Source organism: Cucurbita maxima, unplaced genomic scaffold (genome assembly GCF_002738345.1).
Source record: "Cucurbita maxima cultivar Rimu unplaced genomic scaffold, Cmax_1.0 Cma_Scf00004, whole genome shotgun sequence".
NCBI lineage: Eukaryota > Viridiplantae > Streptophyta > Magnoliopsida > Cucurbitales > Cucurbitaceae > Cucurbita > Cucurbita maxima.
The window spans coordinates 3,790,991-3,813,233 of NW_019272020.1; the positions used below are offsets into that span (position 1 = coordinate 3,790,991).

Sequence of the window (22,243 nt, forward strand, 5' to 3'; positions counted from 1 at the left end):
AGAAAATTGATAAAATTGACAGCTGACAGTACAGGAATAAAATCTGGATTTTGCTGTAAATTAACGAGGGGGTGCAAATTGGACCTCCCCGTAACTTTTCACTCTAAATTTAGAGTCGTTTCTTTTTATTTATTTTTAAAAAAAAGTGAAAATGATTGGTCGGTGAGTGAGAGTGATGTCTGTGATGGGGAGATTGTGCTTTCCCCTTTAATCGATCACGTTTACAAGTATAAATAACGAGCATCTCCATGTCCAAGGTTCTCTCACCGCACTCTCTCTCTCTCACTCTTCTTCCCCTTCTTTTCCAACTTATTCCCTCTTTCACTCTCAATTTCTGAAAAACTTTTAAAAATTATAATTAATGCTTTATTTGCAGTAATCTCCATTGTCTTCTCCGATGTTCTTCCTCTCTCATCCCCGTTTCTCGCTCTAAAAGTTACTCTGTTTCCGCCATTGCTCTCTTGGACCTTTCTTCTTCCATCTCATAACTTCAAACGCCTAATAATTGAAACCCCACTTCTCAACCTTCATCTTTAACCATACACATTGTTTCAATTCGCTTAGACCAGGAAATTTCAGTCAGTCAATGGGGCTGTTCAGCTCTTTCCACCATTCTTCTCCCTTCTTCTCCACCTTGATTGTGCTTCTTCTTGTCAAAGGTCTCAAAGGTAAATTTATTTTTCTAGTTTCTTTTGTCGGTTTGAATTCTGGGTAATCGTTTGTTTTTCTTAATTTTAACGAATTTTGTTGAAATCTGTGGTAGGATTTGTTCAATCTGGTTGCTCTGTTTTTCTTCCCCTGTTTTTGATCTTCTTTCCTTGTTTTACAGAGGTCTCCGGCGCTACGTTCACGTTCGTTAACAAGTGTGAATTCACCGTATGGCCGGGAATTCTCGCCAGTGCTGGCAGCCCGAAACTGGAATCCACGGGTTTCGAGCTCGTACAGGGTAGTTCTCGCTCTTTTCAAGCTCCGACCGCCTGGTCCGGTCGGTTCTGGGGCCGAACCAATTGCAATCTCGACGGCTCCGGCCGTATCATCTGCAACACTGGTGACTGCGGCTCCGGTGAGATTGAGTGTAATGGAGCTGGCGCCACCCCACCGGCCACGTTAGCCGAATTCACACTCGGTTCCGGGTCGCAGGATTTCTACGACGTCAGTCTCGTCGACGGCTATAACTTGCCGATGATAATTGAGGGAACTGGCGGGTCGGGCACGTGCTCGTCGACCGGCTGCATTACGGACCTGAATCAGCTCTGCCCGGCGGAGCTGAAGGCAGAGGGTGGCGGCGCGTGTAAAAGCGCCTGTGAGGCATTTGCCTCGCCGGAATACTGCTGCAGCGGAACGTATAACTCGCCGGCGACTTGCCGGCCGTCAGTATACTCAGAAATGTTCAAATCGGCGTGCCCCAGATCGTATAGCTACGCTTATGATGACGCCACAAGCACATTCACCTGTAATGGGGCTGATTACACCATCACATTTTGCCCTTCTCCCCCGAGGTACCCAACACATAAAAAATAATAATAATAACTTAATTTCAGTTAAATTATAAATTTATTTTCAAAATTCATATGATATTGATGTTTTATTTGAAAATGACAGTCAGAAATCTTCAAGGGATTCGTCGCCAATGATACCAGAGCCAACAACAGAGCAACCGGGATCAGAGCCAGAGACCAAGCCAGGATCAGAATCAGAATTGGGTTCATTACAAGGAGCAACATTAAGTAATTCTTGGCTTGCGGATATGGCCATAGGAGGCTCTTCCATGGCTGGAAAACCAAATTTAGCATTTCAATTTATGTCAAATTTGATATTCTTAGTCGTTATATATCTGGTTCTTCTTTTGGAATAAAATATAAAAGGAAGACTAGAATTCATCGACCAAATCCCAACTATTGATGTATGTACAGAATTTAAGGCCAAAAGAAGTTGCTTTTTTTTCATTTAGAGATGGGTAGAAAATTAAAATAAAAAAAAGGAACTTTATTTGGCTTTAGGATTTGTTGAATTTGGATGATTCCCAAGCTTGAAAGGTTAAATATTAAGTGGGAAGTTGGAATATGGGAGCCTTAAAGTTATCACCTTTATGACAACACCATAATGAGTGAATTTTTTTTTTCTTATGGGAAAGTTGGCCCACACAAAAATGGCCACAACTATATTTTACAAATTTTACAAACAAGTAATCAACCCAAAATTTGACAATTACACATAAAAATGTGTAAAAATATCTTTCTACAATGAATTTTTAGCATTAAAACTCGTTGCAACTTGTAACATACAAAAGAAGTCATCACGGTATTGTTATAACGTAACAAAGAATCTTCCCAACTTGCAACGAAAATAAAGAATTATAAAAGATGTTTTCATTACAATGATACGACCAAGAAAAAATTAATTTTGTGTATGGGTGATTGAGTTAAAAAGAACGTAGAAAAATGGAAGGGGGGAAGCACATGGTGAGCAATTTGGGTGGGAAAGGTCGAATGGTGTTTGGTTGATAGGACGGCTGAATGAAAGATTCTTTTCGTCACTTTCGTATCTCTACTTTATACCTCAAAACCCACTCGATGCCCCCAACACTTCTTGTTTTTGCTTCTCTCCCCCAAATATATTAATTAATTTGATATGTTAGTTCAACAAAACAAATCTACTTTTCCTTTTGATCATCACTGACACTCGATTTCACTATTTTGCTAAGGTAAATTTGGGCTCAGGTGAAAATAGGCAGAGTTCAAGTTCACTAAGAGGAACATGGTCTTGATTGGGTTGGGTTGGGTTTGAGAGATTTTTTTTACCCAACCCAATTCTAATAGCTAACCCAGGTTTAGGGTTGAATGTACACTCCTAGAGTTCACTATTATTTGGACAATAATGAAAGCCACTAAACCAAGGACAAGATGAGTCATAAGGCAAAATGCTCGTGGGCCCACCTCGATTGAGGCCGAGGTGAGCCTTCTCACACTCATAGCTAGATACTAAGTTGGAAGAAAATAGGTAAATTCTCGAAATTCTAGTTCAAAGAAGAAAAGGAGAAACCGTAAATCCTACAACATTATACAAGTGTAGAAGAGGCTGAGTCAAACTCTAATTCTCTATGACTCTTGCTACATCTCAAACCTCTTAACTAATTTAGGCACCAAAGGGGTTGTGGTAAATACCACAACACTGCTCAAATTAATCGGCTTGGTAGGTTGCATCTTCCATGGTTCATTAAATTTACTGTTGATGCACATATGCAGATTAAGTGAGTCTTCTTTCTCAAGATTGTACATCAACAAAACTAAATACAAATAATTATCAAACGAAACCCTAATCATTTCAAACGTAATATTCAATATTCATCACAAATTGATACGATTTGTTTCAAGAGAAAGACAGAGGAATTAAGGGATTGGAGGGTTAAAAGGGAGTAAAAAGAAGGAAGGATTCCTGAACAAGTTGTTGTGAGGAAGAAGCTGCAGAGGGGGAAAAAAAAAAAGCATAAAAACTAAAGCAAAGATGGAAAGGAACCTTTCTTTCTTTTCCTTTTTGAATGAAGATAAGAGATCAGGAGGAGAATTGGAGAGGCCTTCCAGTGGGAACTCCAGCTTTTTGCTTTGCCTCTTAATCTGTTTTTACTGCCAAACTCCAAGACCAATCCAACATGTTCTTCCTTTTTCTCACTCATACAATGATAAATACAATGATAAAAGAAAAATACCAACATTGGACGTACCTACATACTCCATTCAAACTCACTGTATAATAGCAACAGCGCAGCAACTAATGGACAGGACAACCTTTGACGACAACCCCTGGGGCAGTAGGACAAGAAGCCAAAGGACATGCATCTGAATCCCCACCCCACCACTGAAGAGATACATGTTGCATTCCTAAACATATATACAGAAACACACCCATGAACGCCAATCCAGCATCCAAAGCTCCGGATAGCAAATAGTTATGGCGGCTCCACCACCCACGGTAATGCCTGTAAGCAACAAACCCAGAAGCAAATCCTATTACAATCCAGCTTGTGTAGTTAACTGCGGTGGCTGGAGGCATATTCACCACCGCGCCAAGGAGCACCGGCATGGTGATCAGCCGGATCCAATACTTGTCTGGGAAGGCCTTGTGTGCCAGCCAAACCAAGAATGGAGACACTGCTCCGGCTAAGAAAAACCAGTTTAGTGATCCATATTTTCCTTGATCCCCAAAGATCCTCCGAGGTCCAATGAGGCCCCATATGACCGAGGCGTCATAGAATACGTGGTCACCGGGACATGTCCATGGACTGCCTACTGGAAGCATTGCTCTGTCGCATATGTTGGGGATTGTTGCCATAAGCCACCAGGCTGTTCCCAAATGTGTCACTGCCGATATCACCGATCCAACGACCTGATTAAAGAGCGAACAAGAAGACATGTTAACTCACCTCTCAACCCGAAAACTTAACTTAATAGCCTACCATAAATTTATTCTTTATTTATACTTTAACATACGTAGTGTCAGTCTGCTACTAACCTGTGCAGTGAACATTTCTTTGGGAGGAATTTTCATGTAATGACCAAGTTTGAAATCTTGAAGAAATGTGATTGCCTGCTTCATACTTATGTATCCATAAACTTTAAAGCACATATTAGCAACAGGGTAGCCAGGATACAAGTAACCGATAATGAATTCAGTGATTACGTTTAAGGATGGGGCCTGTTGATCAATAAAATGGGAAGTTTAAACAACAATGCTATCAGCTGTGTAGCTTACAAATGCATAGCAATTTAGCAGATATTGTGAAATGATACCTGATTTGTCAAAGCAGCAATAACTCCAACCGGGAGGGTGAAAAACACAGCAAGACTGCAAGCGAGCAGCACGCCCCACCATGGCAATTGGAGCTGGTTGTTGTAGTACTCGCATATGAAAATGGTGGCTGAAATGTTAACTACAAGGATGCTCATGAACCACCATTCGGGAACTTGATCATACTTTCTCATCAGCTTTGTATGCACATCCATTAGCTTCTCTTGCAAGGCTGACTTGCTTAATCGCCATATATCTCTGCTCATGACAACAACAAATCAGGGCGAATAGAAACCAAAACAATTCCCTGTTTAAAGTTTCTAGAGAACATGATCAAACTCAAGTTTGAAAGATGCCCAACCTCCCATGGAAAAGTAAGACATGAACAACAGTGGCAGCAAGACAGGCAAAGTTGACACCATAGTAGAGAGCAAAGAAGGTACTAATTCGGAGTGGCCCTTCGCGGTTATAAGCATCGACATCAAGACGAAAGTTGGGGTCAATTATTGCAGAGATATTGTATTTTTGGCCAGCAGAGGTGAACAGCCCATCAGAAAAAATGGGGAATGTCTTAGCATCAAAGAGATCTAGCCAATATGCTAATGGAGTCACGACGTAAGTGACAATGGCAAAACCAGCAGCAATGTTGGCAGTGGCAAACCATGGACTGGCAAGAGGGCTCCCAAGATAAGCTGATATGGTGGACCAATCGAAACCAAAGGCACCAATGCCTAAGCCTCGCAGCCCTGAACCGAGCTGCTGAGCTATTATGGATGTGGGAAACGCCCAACAGAGCCAGGACATTGATGTCAACATGGGAAAGAGATAGCCAGGGAAGACGTAATAAGCAAAGCTGCAAGTGAAAGCAATGACAAAGAACTGATTTCTACTTAATTTCCCTTTTGGTCTCTCTTCTTTCTCGTGTAATGCCCTACAATTTCAAGACGACGATGAATGATTCGATTAAAACAAAACAGAACAAAAGTGGGCGATGGGTAATGTTAAATCACCATTAACAGAAACATGAATTGGGAGGCTAATAGTATAATTAGCACAGCGAAAATGACATTACAATTATTCAAACATACAAACATGTTCTAGCATTGTGTTTAATTACTGCAGGACACTATTGATAGGCTACCATTACATTCGATCAGGCATTCATAATCTTAAAACGGACTCACCTGAAGAGGGAAACTTGAACCAGATTTTGCGGCCACCACATGGCGGCCGGCTCGACCAAGTATCGACGGAAAATCCCGGCCCAGCCAAAACCGAGCACCTGCGTAGTCAATACAACAAGCAATGCCACAAAGAAGGTTAGTTCCTTCTTGTAGAAGATCTTGATTGCGCTGACGACATGAATCGCGTAGACGGTGGAGGCGCCGGAGTTCGCGAAGATGGTGATGAGGACGTGCTCCTTCTGATTGAAGGGTCCTGGATTGAGAGTGAACTTCCATTTCTTCCCTTCAAAGAATACTCTGTTAGTTAGGGCAGAAGCCAGGAGATGGCCAATCGGAACCACCGCGATTTGGGCGGAAATTGAGGTCACTGAAAGAGGCTCTTTCCGATAGTAGAAGAACTGATTGAGGAAGGAGAGAAGCATACACGCGATTGTTCCCAATAACCAGGTCCTGAAAGTGAACGTCGGAAGCGAGGTATCGTCAGTGACCGGTACTGTAAGGGCAACTTGCTCCACAGGGGAATTTTCGCCGGGAAATAAATCCTCCGGCGAGGGAGAATCCGAGGTTGACCCTGAAGCACACCATTGATCGACCTGATTTCCATGTACTGCACGCAACGACTAATAAGGTCAAATCAGACATTTAGGGAAAACTGACAGAAAGAGCAGGGACGAAGTGGAAGTCTTACTCAGAGGATCCAAAATTTCATGATTATCAGCCATCTTACTCACCGCATTTAGAGACCGACAGCCACACCTCTACAAATCCGGAAACATTTTCCGAAAGACAGGCTGGTTCAATGAAAGCTCGAGGTGCTCTTCTAGCAACAAAATCGATTGTGTTTCGATATGGATGCGTTGACCAAACGAGATTGAATCAGAGAGCAATAACAGAGCTCTGGTTTCTGGCGATCATAGTGGGTTTAGTGCTCTGGTTTTGAACAGAACAAGAACTTCCAATGGTTAATGTCACCGGCGACTGAGGAAATGGCTTGAAGGCGTTTCCCTCCGGTGATGTCCCTCTGTCCCAACACCGACGGCGGAATTGGTCGTTTTATAGTTTGAAATGAGAAGTGGGGCCCGCAAAGCCTCCAAACGAATATTTCCAGCTTCTTAGTAAGAATTCAGAAAACGAGATGGATTGAAGTCATAATTATATAATAAATTTATAATCGAAACAATTTATTATTGTCATCGCCTACAAAACTAATTAGTGGAAAAGAATGTATACAAAATTACCTTTTCAAGAGAATTTATTGTTATTATTTTCCTTTATGAATATACTACCTTTTAAATATTGTTTGCTTTGTTGTGGAGAAGTGTTAAAAATAAAAATTAAAAAAAATCCAGATTTTTAATTTTTAAAACTAATTTTCATATAAAATTTTGATATTTTAAGTTTAAAATGAGAAAAATATAAGATTATCAAATATATTAAAAAGAACAGGAAACAAGAAAACAATTAACAAAAATATAAATAGTTCTGAGCAATAGTTGAATACAAATGGCTTCATATCTCCTCCAGTGGTTAACATTATAAAGTAAAATTTCAAAAGAGGGGTGCGGTGTAACAAAACATCAACAAGACTATTGCGTACTTCTTCCGTTCAATATTTGACACGTTCTTAAATAACACAGATTATTTCATTCCATGGGTTCCACGGTATCCTTCAATGATTCTTCTATGTATTTTTCCTTAACCCGGGCTTTGTCCCTGCACAAACTTCAGATCGACTTTTGCCCATTTCTGTTAATGAATGATCGAGTGTAAATACCTTTTTCACATCTGAAGCACTGTACAGCAGAGTTGATTACATTATCACAGTCCCCAATTACGCCAAAACGAGATGTGGCCACGTGATTCTCGCTTTTTATTCAGTCAACTTCAAGAACTTCGCTACAAAAAGCCCACTTGTCTGTGATGCCCATGGATCAAAACGTAGGGTCTTTGGTATTCGTCCACTCTTGCACGGCCAATTTCTGACCGCTTCTATCTCCTGCAACTCTGTCAAGGATCAGAAAGAGAATAATAGTCAGTCTTAATGCCTGTTTGGAATCAATTTTCAAGGGATTTTTAGAACTTGGAAAGTCAAACCTTACCTGCGGAAGCATTATCCTTGAGAAACTGTTCCACAACATCCTCATTCTGTGCTACTGTAAGACTAATCAAGAGAAAGGATAACGCTTTAATTATTTGGCACGCACGGGCATTTGTGTGTATGTGTTTTCTTTTTTAAATTGTTGTTGTGTAGTTAGAGTTTCAAAGCCTAAAGAAGTGCAGCCAAAAGAAAGAACCTGCAAGTGCTGTAGACAAGTATCCCCCCAGACTTCAGCAACCGAAAACCATTGGAAAGGAGTCTCAACTGCAACAGAAAATAGACCAACATATCATTCAAGATATTTTTACAGTTGAGAATTCTTTTTACAGAAAAAAATGACATTCTAAAGTTCCGAGTACAAGAGGGAAATTTGAATTGTTTCTAAAGTTCTGTTTTTTGAAGTTCTAGATTTAATAAGACCGAAGTATCATCAACTACTTGCCAGTAATAAGACCATGTAGTAATCTTTTATCCATCTACAGCCATTTTCATTTCTAATGCATGGACATCTAGCTTTAACCCCTATGTCCTTTCAAGATTGAGTAAAAGATTGGGAACATTCTAAAGAACATGCAGAAAATACATTTTCTTATAAAAAAAAAAATTACAACAGTTTACGCAAAAAATCTGATTAATTTTAAGTACCTGAAGTACAGTCAAATTATCTGTTCTCTCAGCGTCCAATACTCTGCGCTGAAGAGATGTCCAACCCCAACTTTCAAATTTCTGTATATGCTTTATAGAGCCATCATGAGTGCATTCGGCATCCACTAGGACCTAAATAAATGTCAAACATCATCAATCCAGAAATTCACTGAGCAATACCTAAAGCACAAGAATGACAGTTCATCAAGAAAAGAGAGGAGAAATGGGGAGGCAGGCAATGAACAGAAAGCAGCTCACCCTATCATACCCATAGCTCAATAACTCACTTTCCGAAGGACTTCGGTATATCTCACTCTTAGTGAACCCAACCACGCCAGATTTCAGCCCATAAAAGATAAGTTCTGGTTCCTGACACCTCTGGACTAAATCTGCAGCAGCGTTTTGTTTTGCTATGGCCGCTTTCTTCCTTTCCTTCCAAGATTTTCTGGACGTCCACTCCTTCAATCTGTCAACACTATCTTCTAATGTAGATTCATCTATATGAGACTAAACAGATCATAACTAATTAAAGAAACAGAAAGACAACTAGATGAGCAAATAAAATCAACAGCTTAGTTACTCGTTGCAATTTAATAATAATGATAAAGGCATTTAGATCAACAAATGGTTACCTGATCTAGACTCTGAAGTGACATTCACGGGAATGAGAGAAAATGTTGCTCCATCAGCAACAAAAAGTCGACAAATATCACCAAGAGCATATTTTTGCAGCATTGTTCTACAAGCAGCTAAACGATGCTGAGATACATCTACTCCAGTCACAGAACCCAAACCATCAAGAAGGTCTACGATCATGCAAAGTTTGGCCCCTGAATATAATGTCATGTGTTAGAACTAGGTGACTGACTGATTGGTTGTTCAAAGATCTGATATATGATAAGCTGCACCATATTATTGTTCACTACAAAAGCACGTTACATTAAATAAATGTCTAACAGTGTGATAAAAGACATATCAACTATATTCATTCAGGTAATTAGAACCAATAAACCAACTTGATTCACTCTATTCCAACTCCTGAGAGTTAAGACATCCAGTTCAACCATATTTTTCCTGAATTAAACTGTTTTTTATCGCCAAAAAAAAAAAATTTATACGAATGGCCAGAAATTCTTTTCCTTTATCTTTATTTATTTTTAATATTTGAAGCTTCTAGACTATGCATCTCTTGACGCCTTCCAAGCTCGACACGATTCCAAAATTCAACAGAGTCTAAACTGAGTAAATGAAGGTCTCTTGTTTTAGCCTAAACTTTTTGCTGATTGAGAGGATCAAATGTTCTAGCCTAGAACTTTTACATCATTGAGGCTCATGCTCGTCATTAATCCAACTTGAAACTATGACACTCATACGCTGCATAGAAGTCTCAAGAATGTTTATTTCGTTTGAATGTGATTAAATTTACCGCAGGTATGTAGAGTTAAAACAGGTCATGACTTAGTTCTTAACATTGTGGGAAAGAGAAAGCTTTACCTTATATCCATATCCATCCTAAAAACATTAAATTCTTGGTGACTTAACACTTTACAGTATTGTTATTATCCTCCTTAGAAAAATCTAACAATGACGTTGGCAGAAATCTGAAAGTTTTACTTCACTTTGATTCAGATATTGAACATACTCACGTATATAACTTGTATGGAAAAAGCCAGAAAGGAGCCTTACCTGGAGCGGCACAAAGATCAAGGACATGATTTCCCGGTGAAACGTCTAAGGCAGTAACAGCAGCACCGGAAGCTGCATCTATTCCATATATCTGAATGAATAAACAAATGGTAAATAGAAAGAAATATCAAATGTAGAGTACAAATTGAACATTCAGAATTCAATAGACAACAAAACCAAATTACACATATGTTAAGCGGCAATATTAATTCCTATAGTTAGTTGCTCATCCGTTCCTATGTACGGAATTTAAAAAAACAAATTCAAGAAGGAACACTGCTACAAGCAACGATTTCCGACGTGTTGCATAGGGTTTTTCGTAAGCACGAAATTATAACTAAAATTTCACGAGTCCCGAATTACTAAGGACAGATATCCTATTCCTAAAACTGATGCAGAAGTTCCTCACCCTTCCTGTCTTGTAAGCTTGAGAACCAGCAATTTGCACATCGGGCGGAAGGGAATAGAATCCAGGCAGCCAACTGACTTTCTCAAGCTTGCACTTGATCTCGGCCTCCATCTCCTCCACATCGGCTTCATAGCCAGGCTTCAACCTTGCCATTGAGACAACTTAAACAATATGGATAACCAGAAACATAAACCACCATTCGAATTATCTGAGCATTGAAATACCTGACATAACGAGGGGTTGAATCAGTAGCTGCGTAAATGGAAGGGTCCAGATCATTTTCCTTCAGAAAATCAAGAAACGCCGCAGGCAACGGCGAAGTAGAAGGTTCCTCCATAGGTTCGGCCAATAAGCCGAAGCCGAAATCAAAGGAATAAAGAAAGTGTGGAGGATTTGAATCCTTGAAGTAGGGTTTAGAATGGTCGCGGCGATTCGTAGAACTGGTAGTGTGTGTTTTGAAACCGCGGTTATGGGGGCGCGATTTTTTTGCTACTTTTTCGTCCCGGGAAAACCCGCCCCGTTCCTTTATGGTTTATTGTCCCGTGAAGGATAATGAATCATCTCAACTCTTATAATGTGTGAAAATAAGACGTATTTTAAATAATAACAAAAAATGGGTCAAAGCATACAATATATGTTACCAATGGGATTGAGACTATTACAAAGGATAATTAAAGCCAAACAACTAAGTAGTGTGTCTGTGAAGACGTTGTGCCTCTAAATATGGCGGATTGTGATATCTCGCGTCAAATAAAAAAGAAAACATCGAGTTGTGTGTCCATGAGAACATTGGGCCCCAAAGGGGTGAATTGTGAAATCTCACATCGATTAGAGAGTAGAACATTAAATGGTATACTAGTGAGAACGCTAGATTCTCAAAAAGGTGAATGGTAAAATCTCACCTCGAAAAGTATAATATAAAACATTTTCTGTGTGAGTATAGAAAGGTAATTTGTTAAATTTTACTGGAAAACTAAATTTAATATTTATTCGTTTGATTTCAAACCTGGCAAAATTAAGTTATCTTCACACGTAATCCTTCAATCAAACTAACTAATTAATTGATCGCTTTCATGGCCACGTAAGCAAAACACATGATCAAAAGCGGATAAATTAGCTGATTACGTTAATCCAAAAAGTTAAATTATCAACAAATTAAAAAACAAATCCCGCCACGTCATTTTCCATTACCAACGCAACGGCCCAATGCCATGCTTTTTCCATTGAGGAAGTGGAGTCACCTCCATCCCAACGCTATTCCCACTTACTTCTCCAGCAGTTGTGGCAAAAAAAAAACGACATGTCGTCTCAATGGATTGAATCTGATTCAATTTCCGGCTTCAATTCAATCCCCTTATTTCATTATAAACAGAAACTTTCATACCGCTCATTCGCAGTCAAATTTCGCCGGCAGTTTCCGCCGCCGTTGTTTTTCCGCCCACTTTTCCGCGACGGTTTCTGGTTTTCCAGACTTCGAACACCGCCCACAGATCTCGAACCACCGGAATCGCACCGCTAATCATGGGCTCCCTCGATAGGTCTCTCGTCTCTTTTATTTGATTTATACATCCTTCCTTCTTTTTCTCTCATTATAATTCTCCAATGACGGCTAATTCCTTTCTCCTTCTTCCATTTGGATTCCTGCTCTGTTTTCTCGTCTCCGGCAGCTTCGAAGCCGGAATCGTCACCGTCGACGTCAAAACCGCCAAGAACCTCCTCCATTCCGGCTACGCTTTTCTCGACGTCAGGTTGAATTTGCTCGTTTTTTGCGTCAATTTTTTTCCGCATTTTAGTTGATTTTGTTAAAATTATCGGTAGGACTGTCGAGGAGTTCAAAGAAGGGCACGTAGCGACGGAGAAGATCGTCAATATTCCGTATCAATTCAATTCTCCAGATGGTTAATTCTTTTTATAATCGCATCATATCCTTTTGTTCTTCCGTTTGAATTTTCCGGTGAAGTGACTGAACGCCGCGGCGATGGACTTTTCAGGTAGGGTGAAGAATGATCGGTTTCTGGAGGAGGTGTCCGCGGTCTTTAAGAAAGACGACCGCCTCGTCGTGGTAATTTCTTTTTTATCCCTTTTTCACTAAATATTTGTTAAATTATACATTTTATTGGTAAAAATAAATTAATGGAAATTAACCGTACTTAGATATTATTTACAACTATACAAAAAAATATTTTATAAATAATCGTCAGTATTTTATATGATTCAAACTATAATTTTTTTTTAAATAGAGTTGTCGAAGTGGTGTAAGATCTTTGCTCGCCATTGAAGACCTCCTTAATGATGTAAGTTAGAAGTTTTTTTAATTATTATGGGTAAACTTTGAATTTGGTTCCATTTTAATATTTACATTTAAATGTTTAAATAAATTGAAGTAAGTTCATCTAAAATTTCAAAAGAAAATGGAAATCAATTGATTTAATAATTAAAGTAAATTAATTACTATTAACTATTTAATTCTAATCATGCACAGAATAAAATTTAAAATTCCAATGGATTAAATTATAATTCTTTATAGGGGAAAAAAATAAAATAATATTAAAAAAATTGAGAATGCAGGGATTCAAGCATTTGACAGATCTGGGCGGAGGGCATCTGGCTTGGCTGGAGAATGGATTTCCTGTGGCTAAGCCAAAAGTGAAGACAGCTGATCCAAAAAGTGTGGACCTTAAGGCTGACGAGCTTTGACGTACAATAAATAAATAAATAAAAATAAATAAATAAAACGCAGCAATAATTTGTCTTCTGGTTGTAAAGTTTATTATTGAATAATTTTATTTTATCTGATAAGTTTTAAAATAATAATATATTTAAATCAGTTGATTTCGATGCCAATAACTTTTTTTTTCATCTTTATTGACTATATAAGAATCTATTCTCTTATATTAATTTATATTTAATATTTTTGTTCATTTCATATGTTATTAGCTCAATTACCACGTGGCATTATAACGTGGTACTGTGCGTATTGTAAATCATTTGAGTCAATTTCTTAAGTAACCAATGAATGTTGGTTGAAAATGAGCGTTATGTTACCTCCACGGTACCAAAACCATGGGTTTATTCGTTCAATCAAGTGATGGGATATTTCGGTCGCTCAAAAACTAACATGTTGGGCAAGATCGAATACTACATTTAAGTATCGAGCTCTTGGTTGATCTATTCTACTATTCCAACTATTTTGTGTTGTAACACGAGGATAGAAGCTTGACATTTTATGTCTGCATCAAGTATATTGAAACCGACAATCATTCAAAATCGAGTTTCGTACATTGCTTTATTTATTCGTTATATGTCGTTACAATTTAGGACCCGAAGTAGTAGAGTTGTATGAAAGAGGTACGATCTTGTAGTAGCTCATATATTTATGTTAGAGATGGAAGGAGAAGAGTGAGAGAGAAATGTGAATTAGTGACGTGGAATGGAAAGAAGGCCACGTAGGCAAATTTAAATATAAAATTAATAAATATTGGCCTATCATTTGAAATATTATTATACACGAGCAAATCCACGTCAACACTTAAGTGCCATGTCATCCACTTAAAAGTTTAGGATGAAATAGGGTAACTTTGAAATTTATCTCACTATTTAAAATATGAATTAAAAGATTAATAGTAAATAAAATACAAATTAACATTATTTGAAGAGTTGAATTCCAAGTAGTCGAACGAGAGTGATAACCTTGAATCTAATTCAAATTCTAGCTTCAAATTCAATCCCCTCATCACTTTATAAAAGAATTCCAATCAGCACACCCACCATTCAAAATTTCCAGCTGTTTCCGCCGCCGTTGTTCTTCCGCCGTCTTTTCTTCGACCGTCTCTGTTTTTTCCGACATCAAAAACCGCCCACGATTTCATCATGAGCTCCCTCGACAGGTCTCTCGTCTCTTTGTATTTCATTTATACGCCCTTTCCTCTATCTCTTCTCCTCGCAGCCTTTCATTTAGATTATCCTTCTTCCGTTTGAATTTCTGCTCTGTTCTTTTTGTTGGCAGTTCCAGCGCCGGAGTCGTCACCGTCAATGTCCTCACGGCCAAGAAACTGCTCGACTCCGGCTACGGTTTTCTCGACGTTAGGTTGGAGCTTAATTTTGTTTAATTTCTCCGTCTCGTTGATTTTATAAAAAATTATTGGTGTGGTTTTTTTAATTTTTTGGCAGGACCGTTGAGGAGTTCCAGAAAGGACACGTGGCAGCGGAGAAGATCGTCAATATTCCTTACTTCTTCTCGTCTCCAAATGGTATACATCGGAACTCTGTTTCTTCTTCCTTTCAATTTTTTTATTCCGGCGAGTTGCCTGAAAAACGCGGCGTTTGGATTTTCAGGCAGGGTTAAGAATGACCGGTTTCTGGAGGAGGTGTCGGCGGTCTTTAAGAAAGACGACTACTTCATCGTGGTAATTTATTTTCTGCTAAATACATATGGCTTAAATTCCAGCCTGTACTTTCCAAAATAATAATGATAATTATAATAAATAAATAAATCACTCCAAAAAAAAAAAAAAAAAAAAATTTATTTTTCAACTTTATTTTATTTTTCACAAATTTGTAAAATAGATTTTTTTAGTTCTTAAATTTCATTGAAGTTTACTTAATTCTTTCTTAAATTTTAAATTTTACACTTTTAACTAGATATTCACCTTTTGTTTTTAATATTAATATTTATTTATTAATTAAAGAAATTAAATTAACTTTCACTAATTTCTATCACAATTTAAATTAATTACTAATTTTTATATTTGATATTGTAATTATTTAAATTAATTAATTGAGAGGGACAATAAACATGAGTTAAATTTTAGTTAAAAAAATTTAAAATATTGAAATGTAGGGACCAAATAAAAATTAAATAGTAAAAATATAATATTTTCAAACTAATTGACCAAATAGGTAGCACATTCAATAAAAAATCGAAAAACCAAAATTTTTTTTCCCTTAAAAAAAGTAGATGAAATTATAAATATATTTTAAATTTTTAAAAAATGGAATAAACACAATTTAAATATTTAACATTTATTCTTGCTTAATAGGGCTGCGGTGGTGGTGGTAGATCTCTGGTCGCCGCCGGAGAACTCGTGAATATCGTAAGCTACATTTATTTATATACGTTAAATATTTATAAATATATGATTAAAATTAAAAGATATTTGAAAATTAAAAAAAATATATATATATATATATATATATATATTTTTTTTTTATATATAATTTAACCCGAAAAGAAAATGGGATTTGCAGGGTTTCAAGAATGTGAAAGATATGGGCGGAGGGTTTCAGGCTTGGGTGGCTAATGGACTTCCTGTGTCTTACCCAAAAGCATGAAGGACGACCGGCCCAGAAACTAACGGACCCTAGCTCTAATTTTACACCTTATGTTGTAAACGCATGTGATAATAATAATAATAATAATAATAATAGTAATAATAATAATAATAATAATAAATGGTCTCTGAAGTACGGATTACTATTTTATAAATTCGTTGGATCCGTCGAAATTAAAAAAAGGAATTTATTCTCCTACGAAATTAAATGAAGAAGTAATATATTCTATTTAATGTATTTTTTTTAAATAATTAATTTATAATCTTAAATTTTAGAAATAATTGGTTAATATAATTCAATTTTATTTATAATTAAATCAAACTCACCCAAATAATTGTTGTCTCAAATTTATACTAATATTATCGCATAAAATTATGAGAAAAATAGAAGAAAATATCCTTATATTAATAAAAAACGTACATTTAAATAAAATTTATACACAAGTAAAAATTATTCATTATCTAAATTGATTAAAAAGTTTAAAGTTTAATTTATGTAATTTATAGTTTTAAATTCTATTTTAATTTTTGTTTAGAGGTTTTTTAAAAGAAAAAAACATTAAAATTTACCCAATTTAAAATGAAATTCAAATTCTTTATCTTTATCGCCTTGATACCAATCCTATAGTGGAAGAAAACCATGCACCCAAACAACGACGTCGTATCAAGTAGTTCTTTCTGAATGTTCGTGGCGCCTTATCATTGGCTTAATAGGATCAATAGACCATACTGCGAGGCACTAGATTGCGTCTTCTTTGGCTCAGGAAACAAGCAAAGATTTGCAGGGAAGACCGAAGTGTTTGTGTAGCTTCCGCTTTGTCTTCCCTAGTTCTACCTTTCCTTCCGCAACGATGGTTCTCGAGGTTTATTTCATCCTACAATTTCTGTTTTTCCATTTCAAATATCTGATTTGCATACAGTTTCGAGATTTCATTCCTCAAATTTGAGAATTATGTGGTTTTCTTGCTATTATTATCGCATGTTAGGGTTTACTAATTTGACTCTCGTTGTCTCGATTGAGTTAGGCAACGATGATCTGTATTGACAACTCCCAATGGATGCGGAATGGAGATTACAGTCCTTCAAGATTTCAAGCTCAAGAAGATGCCATCAATCTTATTTGTGGCGCCAAGACGCAGGTAACTGATCCTGAACCCGTGTTTTGATTTCCTCTAGCCGTTTTAGCTACGGGAGTCTCTAAAAATGAAGAAGACTGTTCATTCAAAGTTATATTGCGCAAATTGGGATTCCGTTGCAAGTTTCTCATCCTATGATCTGAATAGCGCAAGTTGGCCGATCACTTTATCTCTGTAGTTCTTGATTTAGGATCCAATTTTGAGAAAACACATCCTGATAATTTCTCTGTTCGATTTTCTTTTTAGAAGGAATGCATAGGAGGCTTGTCGTGTTTGGAATTTGCTTCTAAGACAACTCCCTATGTGTTGTTTGCGTGGATTGTTATTATTAACTGTGAACGAACATTTTGTGTTCTTACAGTCTAATCCAGAGAATACGGTTGGAGTTCTGACAATGGCGGGAAAAGGTGTTCGTGTGCTAGTCACTCCGACCACTGACCTTGGCAAGATACTGGCATGCATGCACGGTTAGTTTCATTTATTCTAGTTATTGTAGTTCGTAGCATCGCAGACCTACCACCAGATACCAATCTTCTGTCCTTAAGTGTTGGCCCTTTTCTTCTATTCTCCTTCACTTGTCTGTAGTCATTGAAAAATTGGAGTTCTTTTGAATTTGTATTGTATTGTTATAGAGAGGAAGTCACACCAGTTCTCCTGGATTCCTGGTTATTTCTGGACTTAAAAGCAATATATTGTTGGATAAGAAATTCCCTACTTCATATTGCTCTGTAGTTTGTTCTATTAACTAGTTTTAGTCCATCTTATGTATTTTAAGTCGTTTAAACTACATCCCAAACTTTAAATCTAGGCCTGGAGATAGGTGGTGAGATAAACCTCGCAGCTGGCATCCAGGTGGCTCAGTTGGCTCTTAAGCATCGTCAGAACAAAAAGCAGCAACAAAGGATTATAGTATTTGTTGGCAGGTACGTGCTTTAAAAGTTTTTTTTACCCTCGCTACTACCATTACGGTACTCCAATAAAATATTTAAAGAAGTTTTTGAGGCTTATGCCAAGATGCTCACCTCGGGGTTGCAATGTCACAAGGGTGTTTATGCTTAGGTTAGATGTGGTTGAATGATGTTTTGAATTAGAAGTTCACCTGACTTAATAACCCTCGCTGATTGATGAACTCCACTTGAGCCTGTAATGGTTGAACAAATCCAAATGCATTAAAAAAAAAAAAGAAAAAAAAAAAAAAAAAAAAAAAAAAAAAAAAAAGAAAAAAAAAGAAAAGAAAACTCTGTAGCATGAAGATGACTACTGAATCTTATTAAAAAAAAAAAAAATTGAAATCTGATAAACTAACAATTTACCGCAACTGTCAGCATTGACATAATTTAAAGTCCACATTAATATTTAATACCATGAGAAGCTGTTTGAAGTGAGTCAACTTCTCTGTTTCAGAGCAACACGTGTGCTTCTAAATCTCAGTGTGGAACAAGGTGTTCTCAGAATGGATAAATCTCAACCAGCCACGACTAAAAGTTTAAATAGCATAATAATTCAGAATGACACCTTGTTCAATTGTTCAACTTACCTATAAGCGTCATGTTCAATGATTAGTGCTCTATACATTTGGTGAATAAAGGCTCCTCAAATTCAAATGATAAATCTTAATACGACCTTACTTGAACAGGATCTGTTCTATAGGTTAAACAACTGTGTCCTTTAGTCTAAAATGATAAATCTTAATCGGCCAATATGGATGCAAGGAAATGTAAATTATGTGTTTTGTGGTAAGGCCTCCCAAAAGGGTAATATTCAAAGGAAGACTTTAATTACATGGGATATTTTCCTTCTTTAACTGGTTTATGAAGATTTCGAGAAATTAAGATCCTGCCAAGATGAGCTTTAATAATTCACTTTTAGCTTTCTGAAACAAAATTTTTCCATCTATATTAATTTATCATTACAAAATGGCTGATGCAGTCCTGTCAAACATGAGAAAAAGTTACTGGAGGCGATTGGAAGGAAGTTGAAGAAGAACAATGTCACCCTCGATATTGTTGATTTTGGCGAAGAAGATGATGGCAAACCTGAGAAACTGGAAAGTCTTCTGGCAGCTGTGAATAGTAATGACACCAGTCACATTGTTCATGTTCCTGCTGGTCCAAATGTACTCTCTGATGTACTCATCAGGTTTGGTTTTGAGTCTGTTTTATTTCAAGATTTTTTGTACTTTTTGTTTCATAACACTTTGTATCCTCGTTTTAAGGTTTCTTTATTTGATTTCAGTACTCCTATCTTTACTGGAGACGGGGAAGGTGGAAGTGGTTTTGCAGCAGCTGCTGCGGCTGCTGCTGCTGGTGGCGTATCTGGTTTTGATTTTGGAGTTGATCCCAACTTAGATCCTGAACTTGCCCTTGCTCTTAGAGTTTCAATGGAAGAGGAGAGGGCCAGACAAGAAGCAGCTGCTAAAAAGGCGGCAGAGGAGAATACAAAGCAAGAAAAAGAAGCAGAGCAGCCATCTGGCTCACAGGATGCAACTATGACTGAGCGTCCTGAACTTGCAACTTCTGATGCCGAAAACAAGACTGCTGATATAATGGTCAGTGTAGCTTGGCTTTTAGATAATTATATTCTAGCAATTTTTTGTTTTGTTTTGTTGCTAGACTGCTCTTTTAAAATCCAACTTTTCAGAGTAATTTGATTTTAACCGTTAGCCTTCGAACATATTGTTCTCTTTCTTCTATTCCGATCTGAATAAACTTTGCTATCCTTGAGAGACGTAGTTAGCAGAAGGGCAAAAACAATTCTTATTATTTGAGTTGATTCTGGATTATAGGATGATGATAATGCTCTGCTACAACAAGCCCTTGCTATGTCGATGGATAATCCTTCTGCTACCAGTGACATACGAGACATTGACATGTCTGAAGTAACATCAGATGATCCTGATTTGGCACTTGGTAATTCCTTGCTGTTTCACGTTTTCCCATTTTTTAGGCTTTCACCGACTCACGAGTACATACGTGTTTGCTTTCTCTTCATCTAGCATCTTTTTGTCATTGGAGTTTCTAGAGAAAACTCCTCAAATCATTACTCGATCACCCTATGGGCTGCATGATATTGTTCATGCTGACATGTTGCTGATTAATAACAAACGAGAGGACTAATTATCCGTAATGATAATTGATTGTTGAGAAGTACAAACATTTGAGTTTGGCTAACTTGTCCGTTTCCAAGACAGCACCTAGTTAGCTAAATTGACCATTAGACATCGCAAATAGTGTGAATGTGGGTCTAACGTTTGTTAGACACCACATAAATTGTAATTTAGAAGGAAAACAATAAAATTTTGAAAGCGAAATACATAATATGGTTGTGGTATTATGTATGACTTTGAGTTTTTCCGTATAAGAATGATATATGTTTTCATAAACATATCCTTGTTGCGTTTGAGGCTAAGATTTTGAATTAATGACGTGTCATTGTGTCCCTATTGTGTGCTATCTGTATTTGTGATTCATAGCTTGATGGATAGACTGGTTTGATCATTTTTCTTCATGTCCATACAAAACCATCAATCTGATAGTTGGCTTGCAGCTCTTCAGTTATCGGTGCAGGAAGGGTCTAGTGATTCGACAAGTCAGACAGATATGAGCAAATTGTTGGCCGATCAGTCTTTTGTGTCTTCTATTCTAGCTTCAGTATGTATACATAGTCTCAGCTTTTCTCCCATATTTTTCTTTTCTATGTTGAGAAATTAAAGCATATTCTCTTTGTAGTTTCTCGGCTTCCAGTGAAATAGTAACAAAAAAAATTCCTTTGCAGCTTCCAGGCGTAGATCCAAATGACCCTTCTGTAAAAGATTTGCTTGCTTCCATGCAAAGCCAAGCCGAGGTGAGTCGTGTCAACTTTCGCATATTTAACTGATGAAATTGCAAGGATAACTGTTTTGACCAGAGTGTTCGGTCAAGTACCTGTCTGCAGTTTGGTCCTTTTGTTAGTCCTCTTGTCTTGTAAAAAGTTAAAACTTGTTTTCAGAATTGATTTGATTAAGAAGTGAAAATCAGGCCAAAGTGAGTATAGTTTCTTCTTTTTTTTTGAAGTCAAAGGTTCAACTCATATTTCCATTGGTTGCACTAAAAACAGAAAACTAAAGATGAAATCGTTATCAAATAGTGTTAATTAGTCGACATTTAGAATATGTTTAGTACTAGGCTCTCTCTCTTTTCGTGGATTTCCTTTTCTTCGTCTTTTGACAAAATATGTTAACCGAAAACTTTCAACATAACTAGGCAAAGCCAACATGGATAAATGAATTTGAATGTGGATTACATTTTTTGCTGCACGCAGGATAAGAAAAATGAAGACAAAGCATCAAAGGAAGATGAAAAATGAGGCATTTCAAGCTCGGGTTCGGCCAAGGAAGATTCTTACCCTCAATTCCTTCAACATTCTCTCCCGTCTCTAAATTGCTATCTTTTCGTATCAAAATATATGGTATCTGCCGTGTGCCTTACTCCATTCTGGATCTTGATATCTCATCTTCTTCATTGTCAGACAAAGACCCTACAAGTTCTTCCCTAATGTGACAGGATAGGACCAATAGCTTCAGAACATTATTTTCCTTCATATCCTCATTCAACACATTTTGTTTATTCAATGAAAATGATATGTTTGTGTCTGAATGTGTTTATATAAGTCTTTTAACAATAGGTCTTTAAACGGTACCTTCTAGAAATGAAACTCAGGATAAAATATAATAAATCAAAGTTATGCTATTTTAAAAATACATTATTAAATAAAATTCATGGAAGGATGAGAGTGGCTTCTCGATATGTTTTTGTTATTTTCTGTGATGAAAGAAAGAAAGGAAGTTATCGTCAAAATGTGGCTTTAAATTAATTTATAATATCGATTGGGAAAATGGACGATCAATTTAAGAAACTTCTGATAAGGATAAACCTGCACTGTCACTCTGTCGGTTGGGGCCCAAGAATAACTTCCATATTGTTATCATTTTA

General features: G+C 37.1%; 6 protein-coding genes across 14 annotated transcripts; 4 read left to right on the plus strand and 2 right to left on the minus strand.

The window, feature by feature from the left end:
- Nucleotides 1-260: 260 nt before the first annotated feature.
- On the plus strand, nt 261-2,088 carry LOC111477891 (thaumatin-like protein 1). 3 transcript variants are annotated; one of them, XM_023121866.1, is made up of 4 exons: nt 263-489; nt 551-668; nt 830-1,499; nt 1,603-2,088. In XM_023121866.1, the coding sequence occupies exons 2-4, from the start codon at nt 587-589 to the stop codon at nt 1,853-1,855; spliced, it is 1,005 nt and encodes a 334-aa protein (XP_022977634.1). In that variant the 5' UTR covers nt 263-489; nt 551-586; the 3' UTR covers nt 1,856-2,088. The 3 variants fall into 3 exon arrangements, with proteins under 3 accessions (XP_022977635.1, XP_022977634.1, XP_022977633.1); XM_023121867.1 differs by having other exon boundaries at nt 261-659; XM_023121865.1 differs by having other exon boundaries at nt 263-668.
- A 1,209-nt stretch (nt 2,089-3,297) lies between these two features.
- Nucleotides 3,298-7,097, minus strand: LOC111477889 (oligopeptide transporter 7-like). The gene is made up of 6 exons (XM_023121860.1): nt 6,658-7,097; nt 5,970-6,576; nt 5,147-5,716; nt 4,788-5,043; nt 4,510-4,692; nt 3,298-4,383 (listed from the first exon to the last, which is right to left on the minus strand). Exons 1-6 carry the CDS (start codon nt 6,689-6,691, stop codon nt 3,769-3,771), a joined length of 2,265 nt encoding a protein of 754 aa, XP_022977628.1. The 5' UTR covers nt 6,692-7,097; the 3' UTR covers nt 3,298-3,768.
- A 326-nt stretch (nt 7,098-7,423) lies between these two features.
- On the minus strand, nt 7,424-11,321 carry LOC111477890 (multisite-specific tRNA:(cytosine-C(5))-methyltransferase trm4b). Of its 3 annotated transcripts, none has more exons than XM_023121861.1 (9): nt 11,032-11,321; nt 10,808-10,952; nt 10,399-10,489; nt 9,345-9,542; nt 8,971-9,209; nt 8,713-8,844; nt 8,264-8,331; nt 8,069-8,130; nt 7,424-7,973 (listed from the first exon to the last, which is right to left on the minus strand). In XM_023121861.1, the coding sequence occupies exons 1-9, from the start codon at nt 11,142-11,144 to the stop codon at nt 7,840-7,842; spliced, it is 1,182 nt and encodes a 393-aa protein (XP_022977629.1). In that variant the 5' UTR covers nt 11,145-11,321; the 3' UTR covers nt 7,424-7,839. The 3 variants fall into 3 exon arrangements, with proteins under 3 accessions (XP_022977629.1, XP_022977632.1, XP_022977630.1); XM_023121864.1 differs by having other exon boundaries at nt 8,971-9,191; nt 11,032-11,320; XM_023121862.1 differs by having other exon boundaries at nt 8,971-9,194; nt 11,032-11,320.
- An 862-nt stretch (nt 11,322-12,183) lies between these two features.
- On the plus strand, nt 12,184-13,634 carry LOC111477892 (thiosulfate sulfurtransferase 18-like). 4 transcript variants are annotated; one of them, XM_023121869.1, is made up of 6 exons: nt 12,184-12,345; nt 12,475-12,555; nt 12,626-12,705; nt 12,799-12,869; nt 13,048-13,101; nt 13,376-13,598. In XM_023121869.1, exons 1-6 carry the CDS (start codon nt 12,329-12,331, stop codon nt 13,502-13,504), a joined length of 432 nt encoding a protein of 143 aa, XP_022977637.1. In that variant the 5' UTR covers nt 12,184-12,328; the 3' UTR covers nt 13,505-13,598. The 4 variants fall into 4 exon arrangements, with proteins under 4 accessions (XP_022977637.1, XP_022977636.1, XP_022977639.1 ...); XM_023121868.1 differs by lacking the exon at nt 12,184-12,345 and having other exon boundaries at nt 12,354-12,555; XM_023121871.1 differs by lacking the exon at nt 12,184-12,345 and having other exon boundaries at nt 12,354-12,555; nt 13,335-13,422.
- A 930-nt stretch (nt 13,635-14,564) lies between these two features.
- LOC111477893 (thiosulfate sulfurtransferase 18-like) lies at nt 14,565-16,228 on the plus strand. Its single transcript, XM_023121872.1, has 6 exons — nt 14,565-14,694; nt 14,814-14,894; nt 14,978-15,057; nt 15,143-15,213; nt 15,847-15,900; nt 16,055-16,228. Exons 1-6 carry the CDS (start codon nt 14,678-14,680, stop codon nt 16,136-16,138), a joined length of 387 nt encoding a protein of 128 aa, XP_022977640.1. The 5' UTR covers nt 14,565-14,677; the 3' UTR covers nt 16,139-16,228.
- Nucleotides 16,229-16,764: 536 nt separating this feature from the next.
- LOC111478136 (26S proteasome non-ATPase regulatory subunit 4 homolog) lies at nt 16,765-21,907 on the plus strand. 2 transcript variants are annotated; one of them, XM_023122260.1, is made up of 10 exons: nt 16,765-17,000; nt 17,163-17,276; nt 17,635-17,740; nt 18,082-18,196; nt 19,203-19,412; nt 19,509-19,821; nt 20,059-20,182; nt 20,820-20,923; nt 21,048-21,116; nt 21,573-21,907. In XM_023122260.1, exons 1-10 carry the CDS (start codon nt 16,989-16,991, stop codon nt 21,615-21,617), a joined length of 1,212 nt encoding a protein of 403 aa, XP_022978028.1. In that variant the 5' UTR covers nt 16,765-16,988; the 3' UTR covers nt 21,618-21,907. The 2 variants fall into 2 exon arrangements, with proteins under 2 accessions (XP_022978028.1, XP_022978027.1); XM_023122259.1 differs by having other exon boundaries at nt 16,766-17,000; nt 17,635-17,743; nt 18,085-18,196.
- Nucleotides 21,908-22,243: the final 336 nt, after the last annotated feature.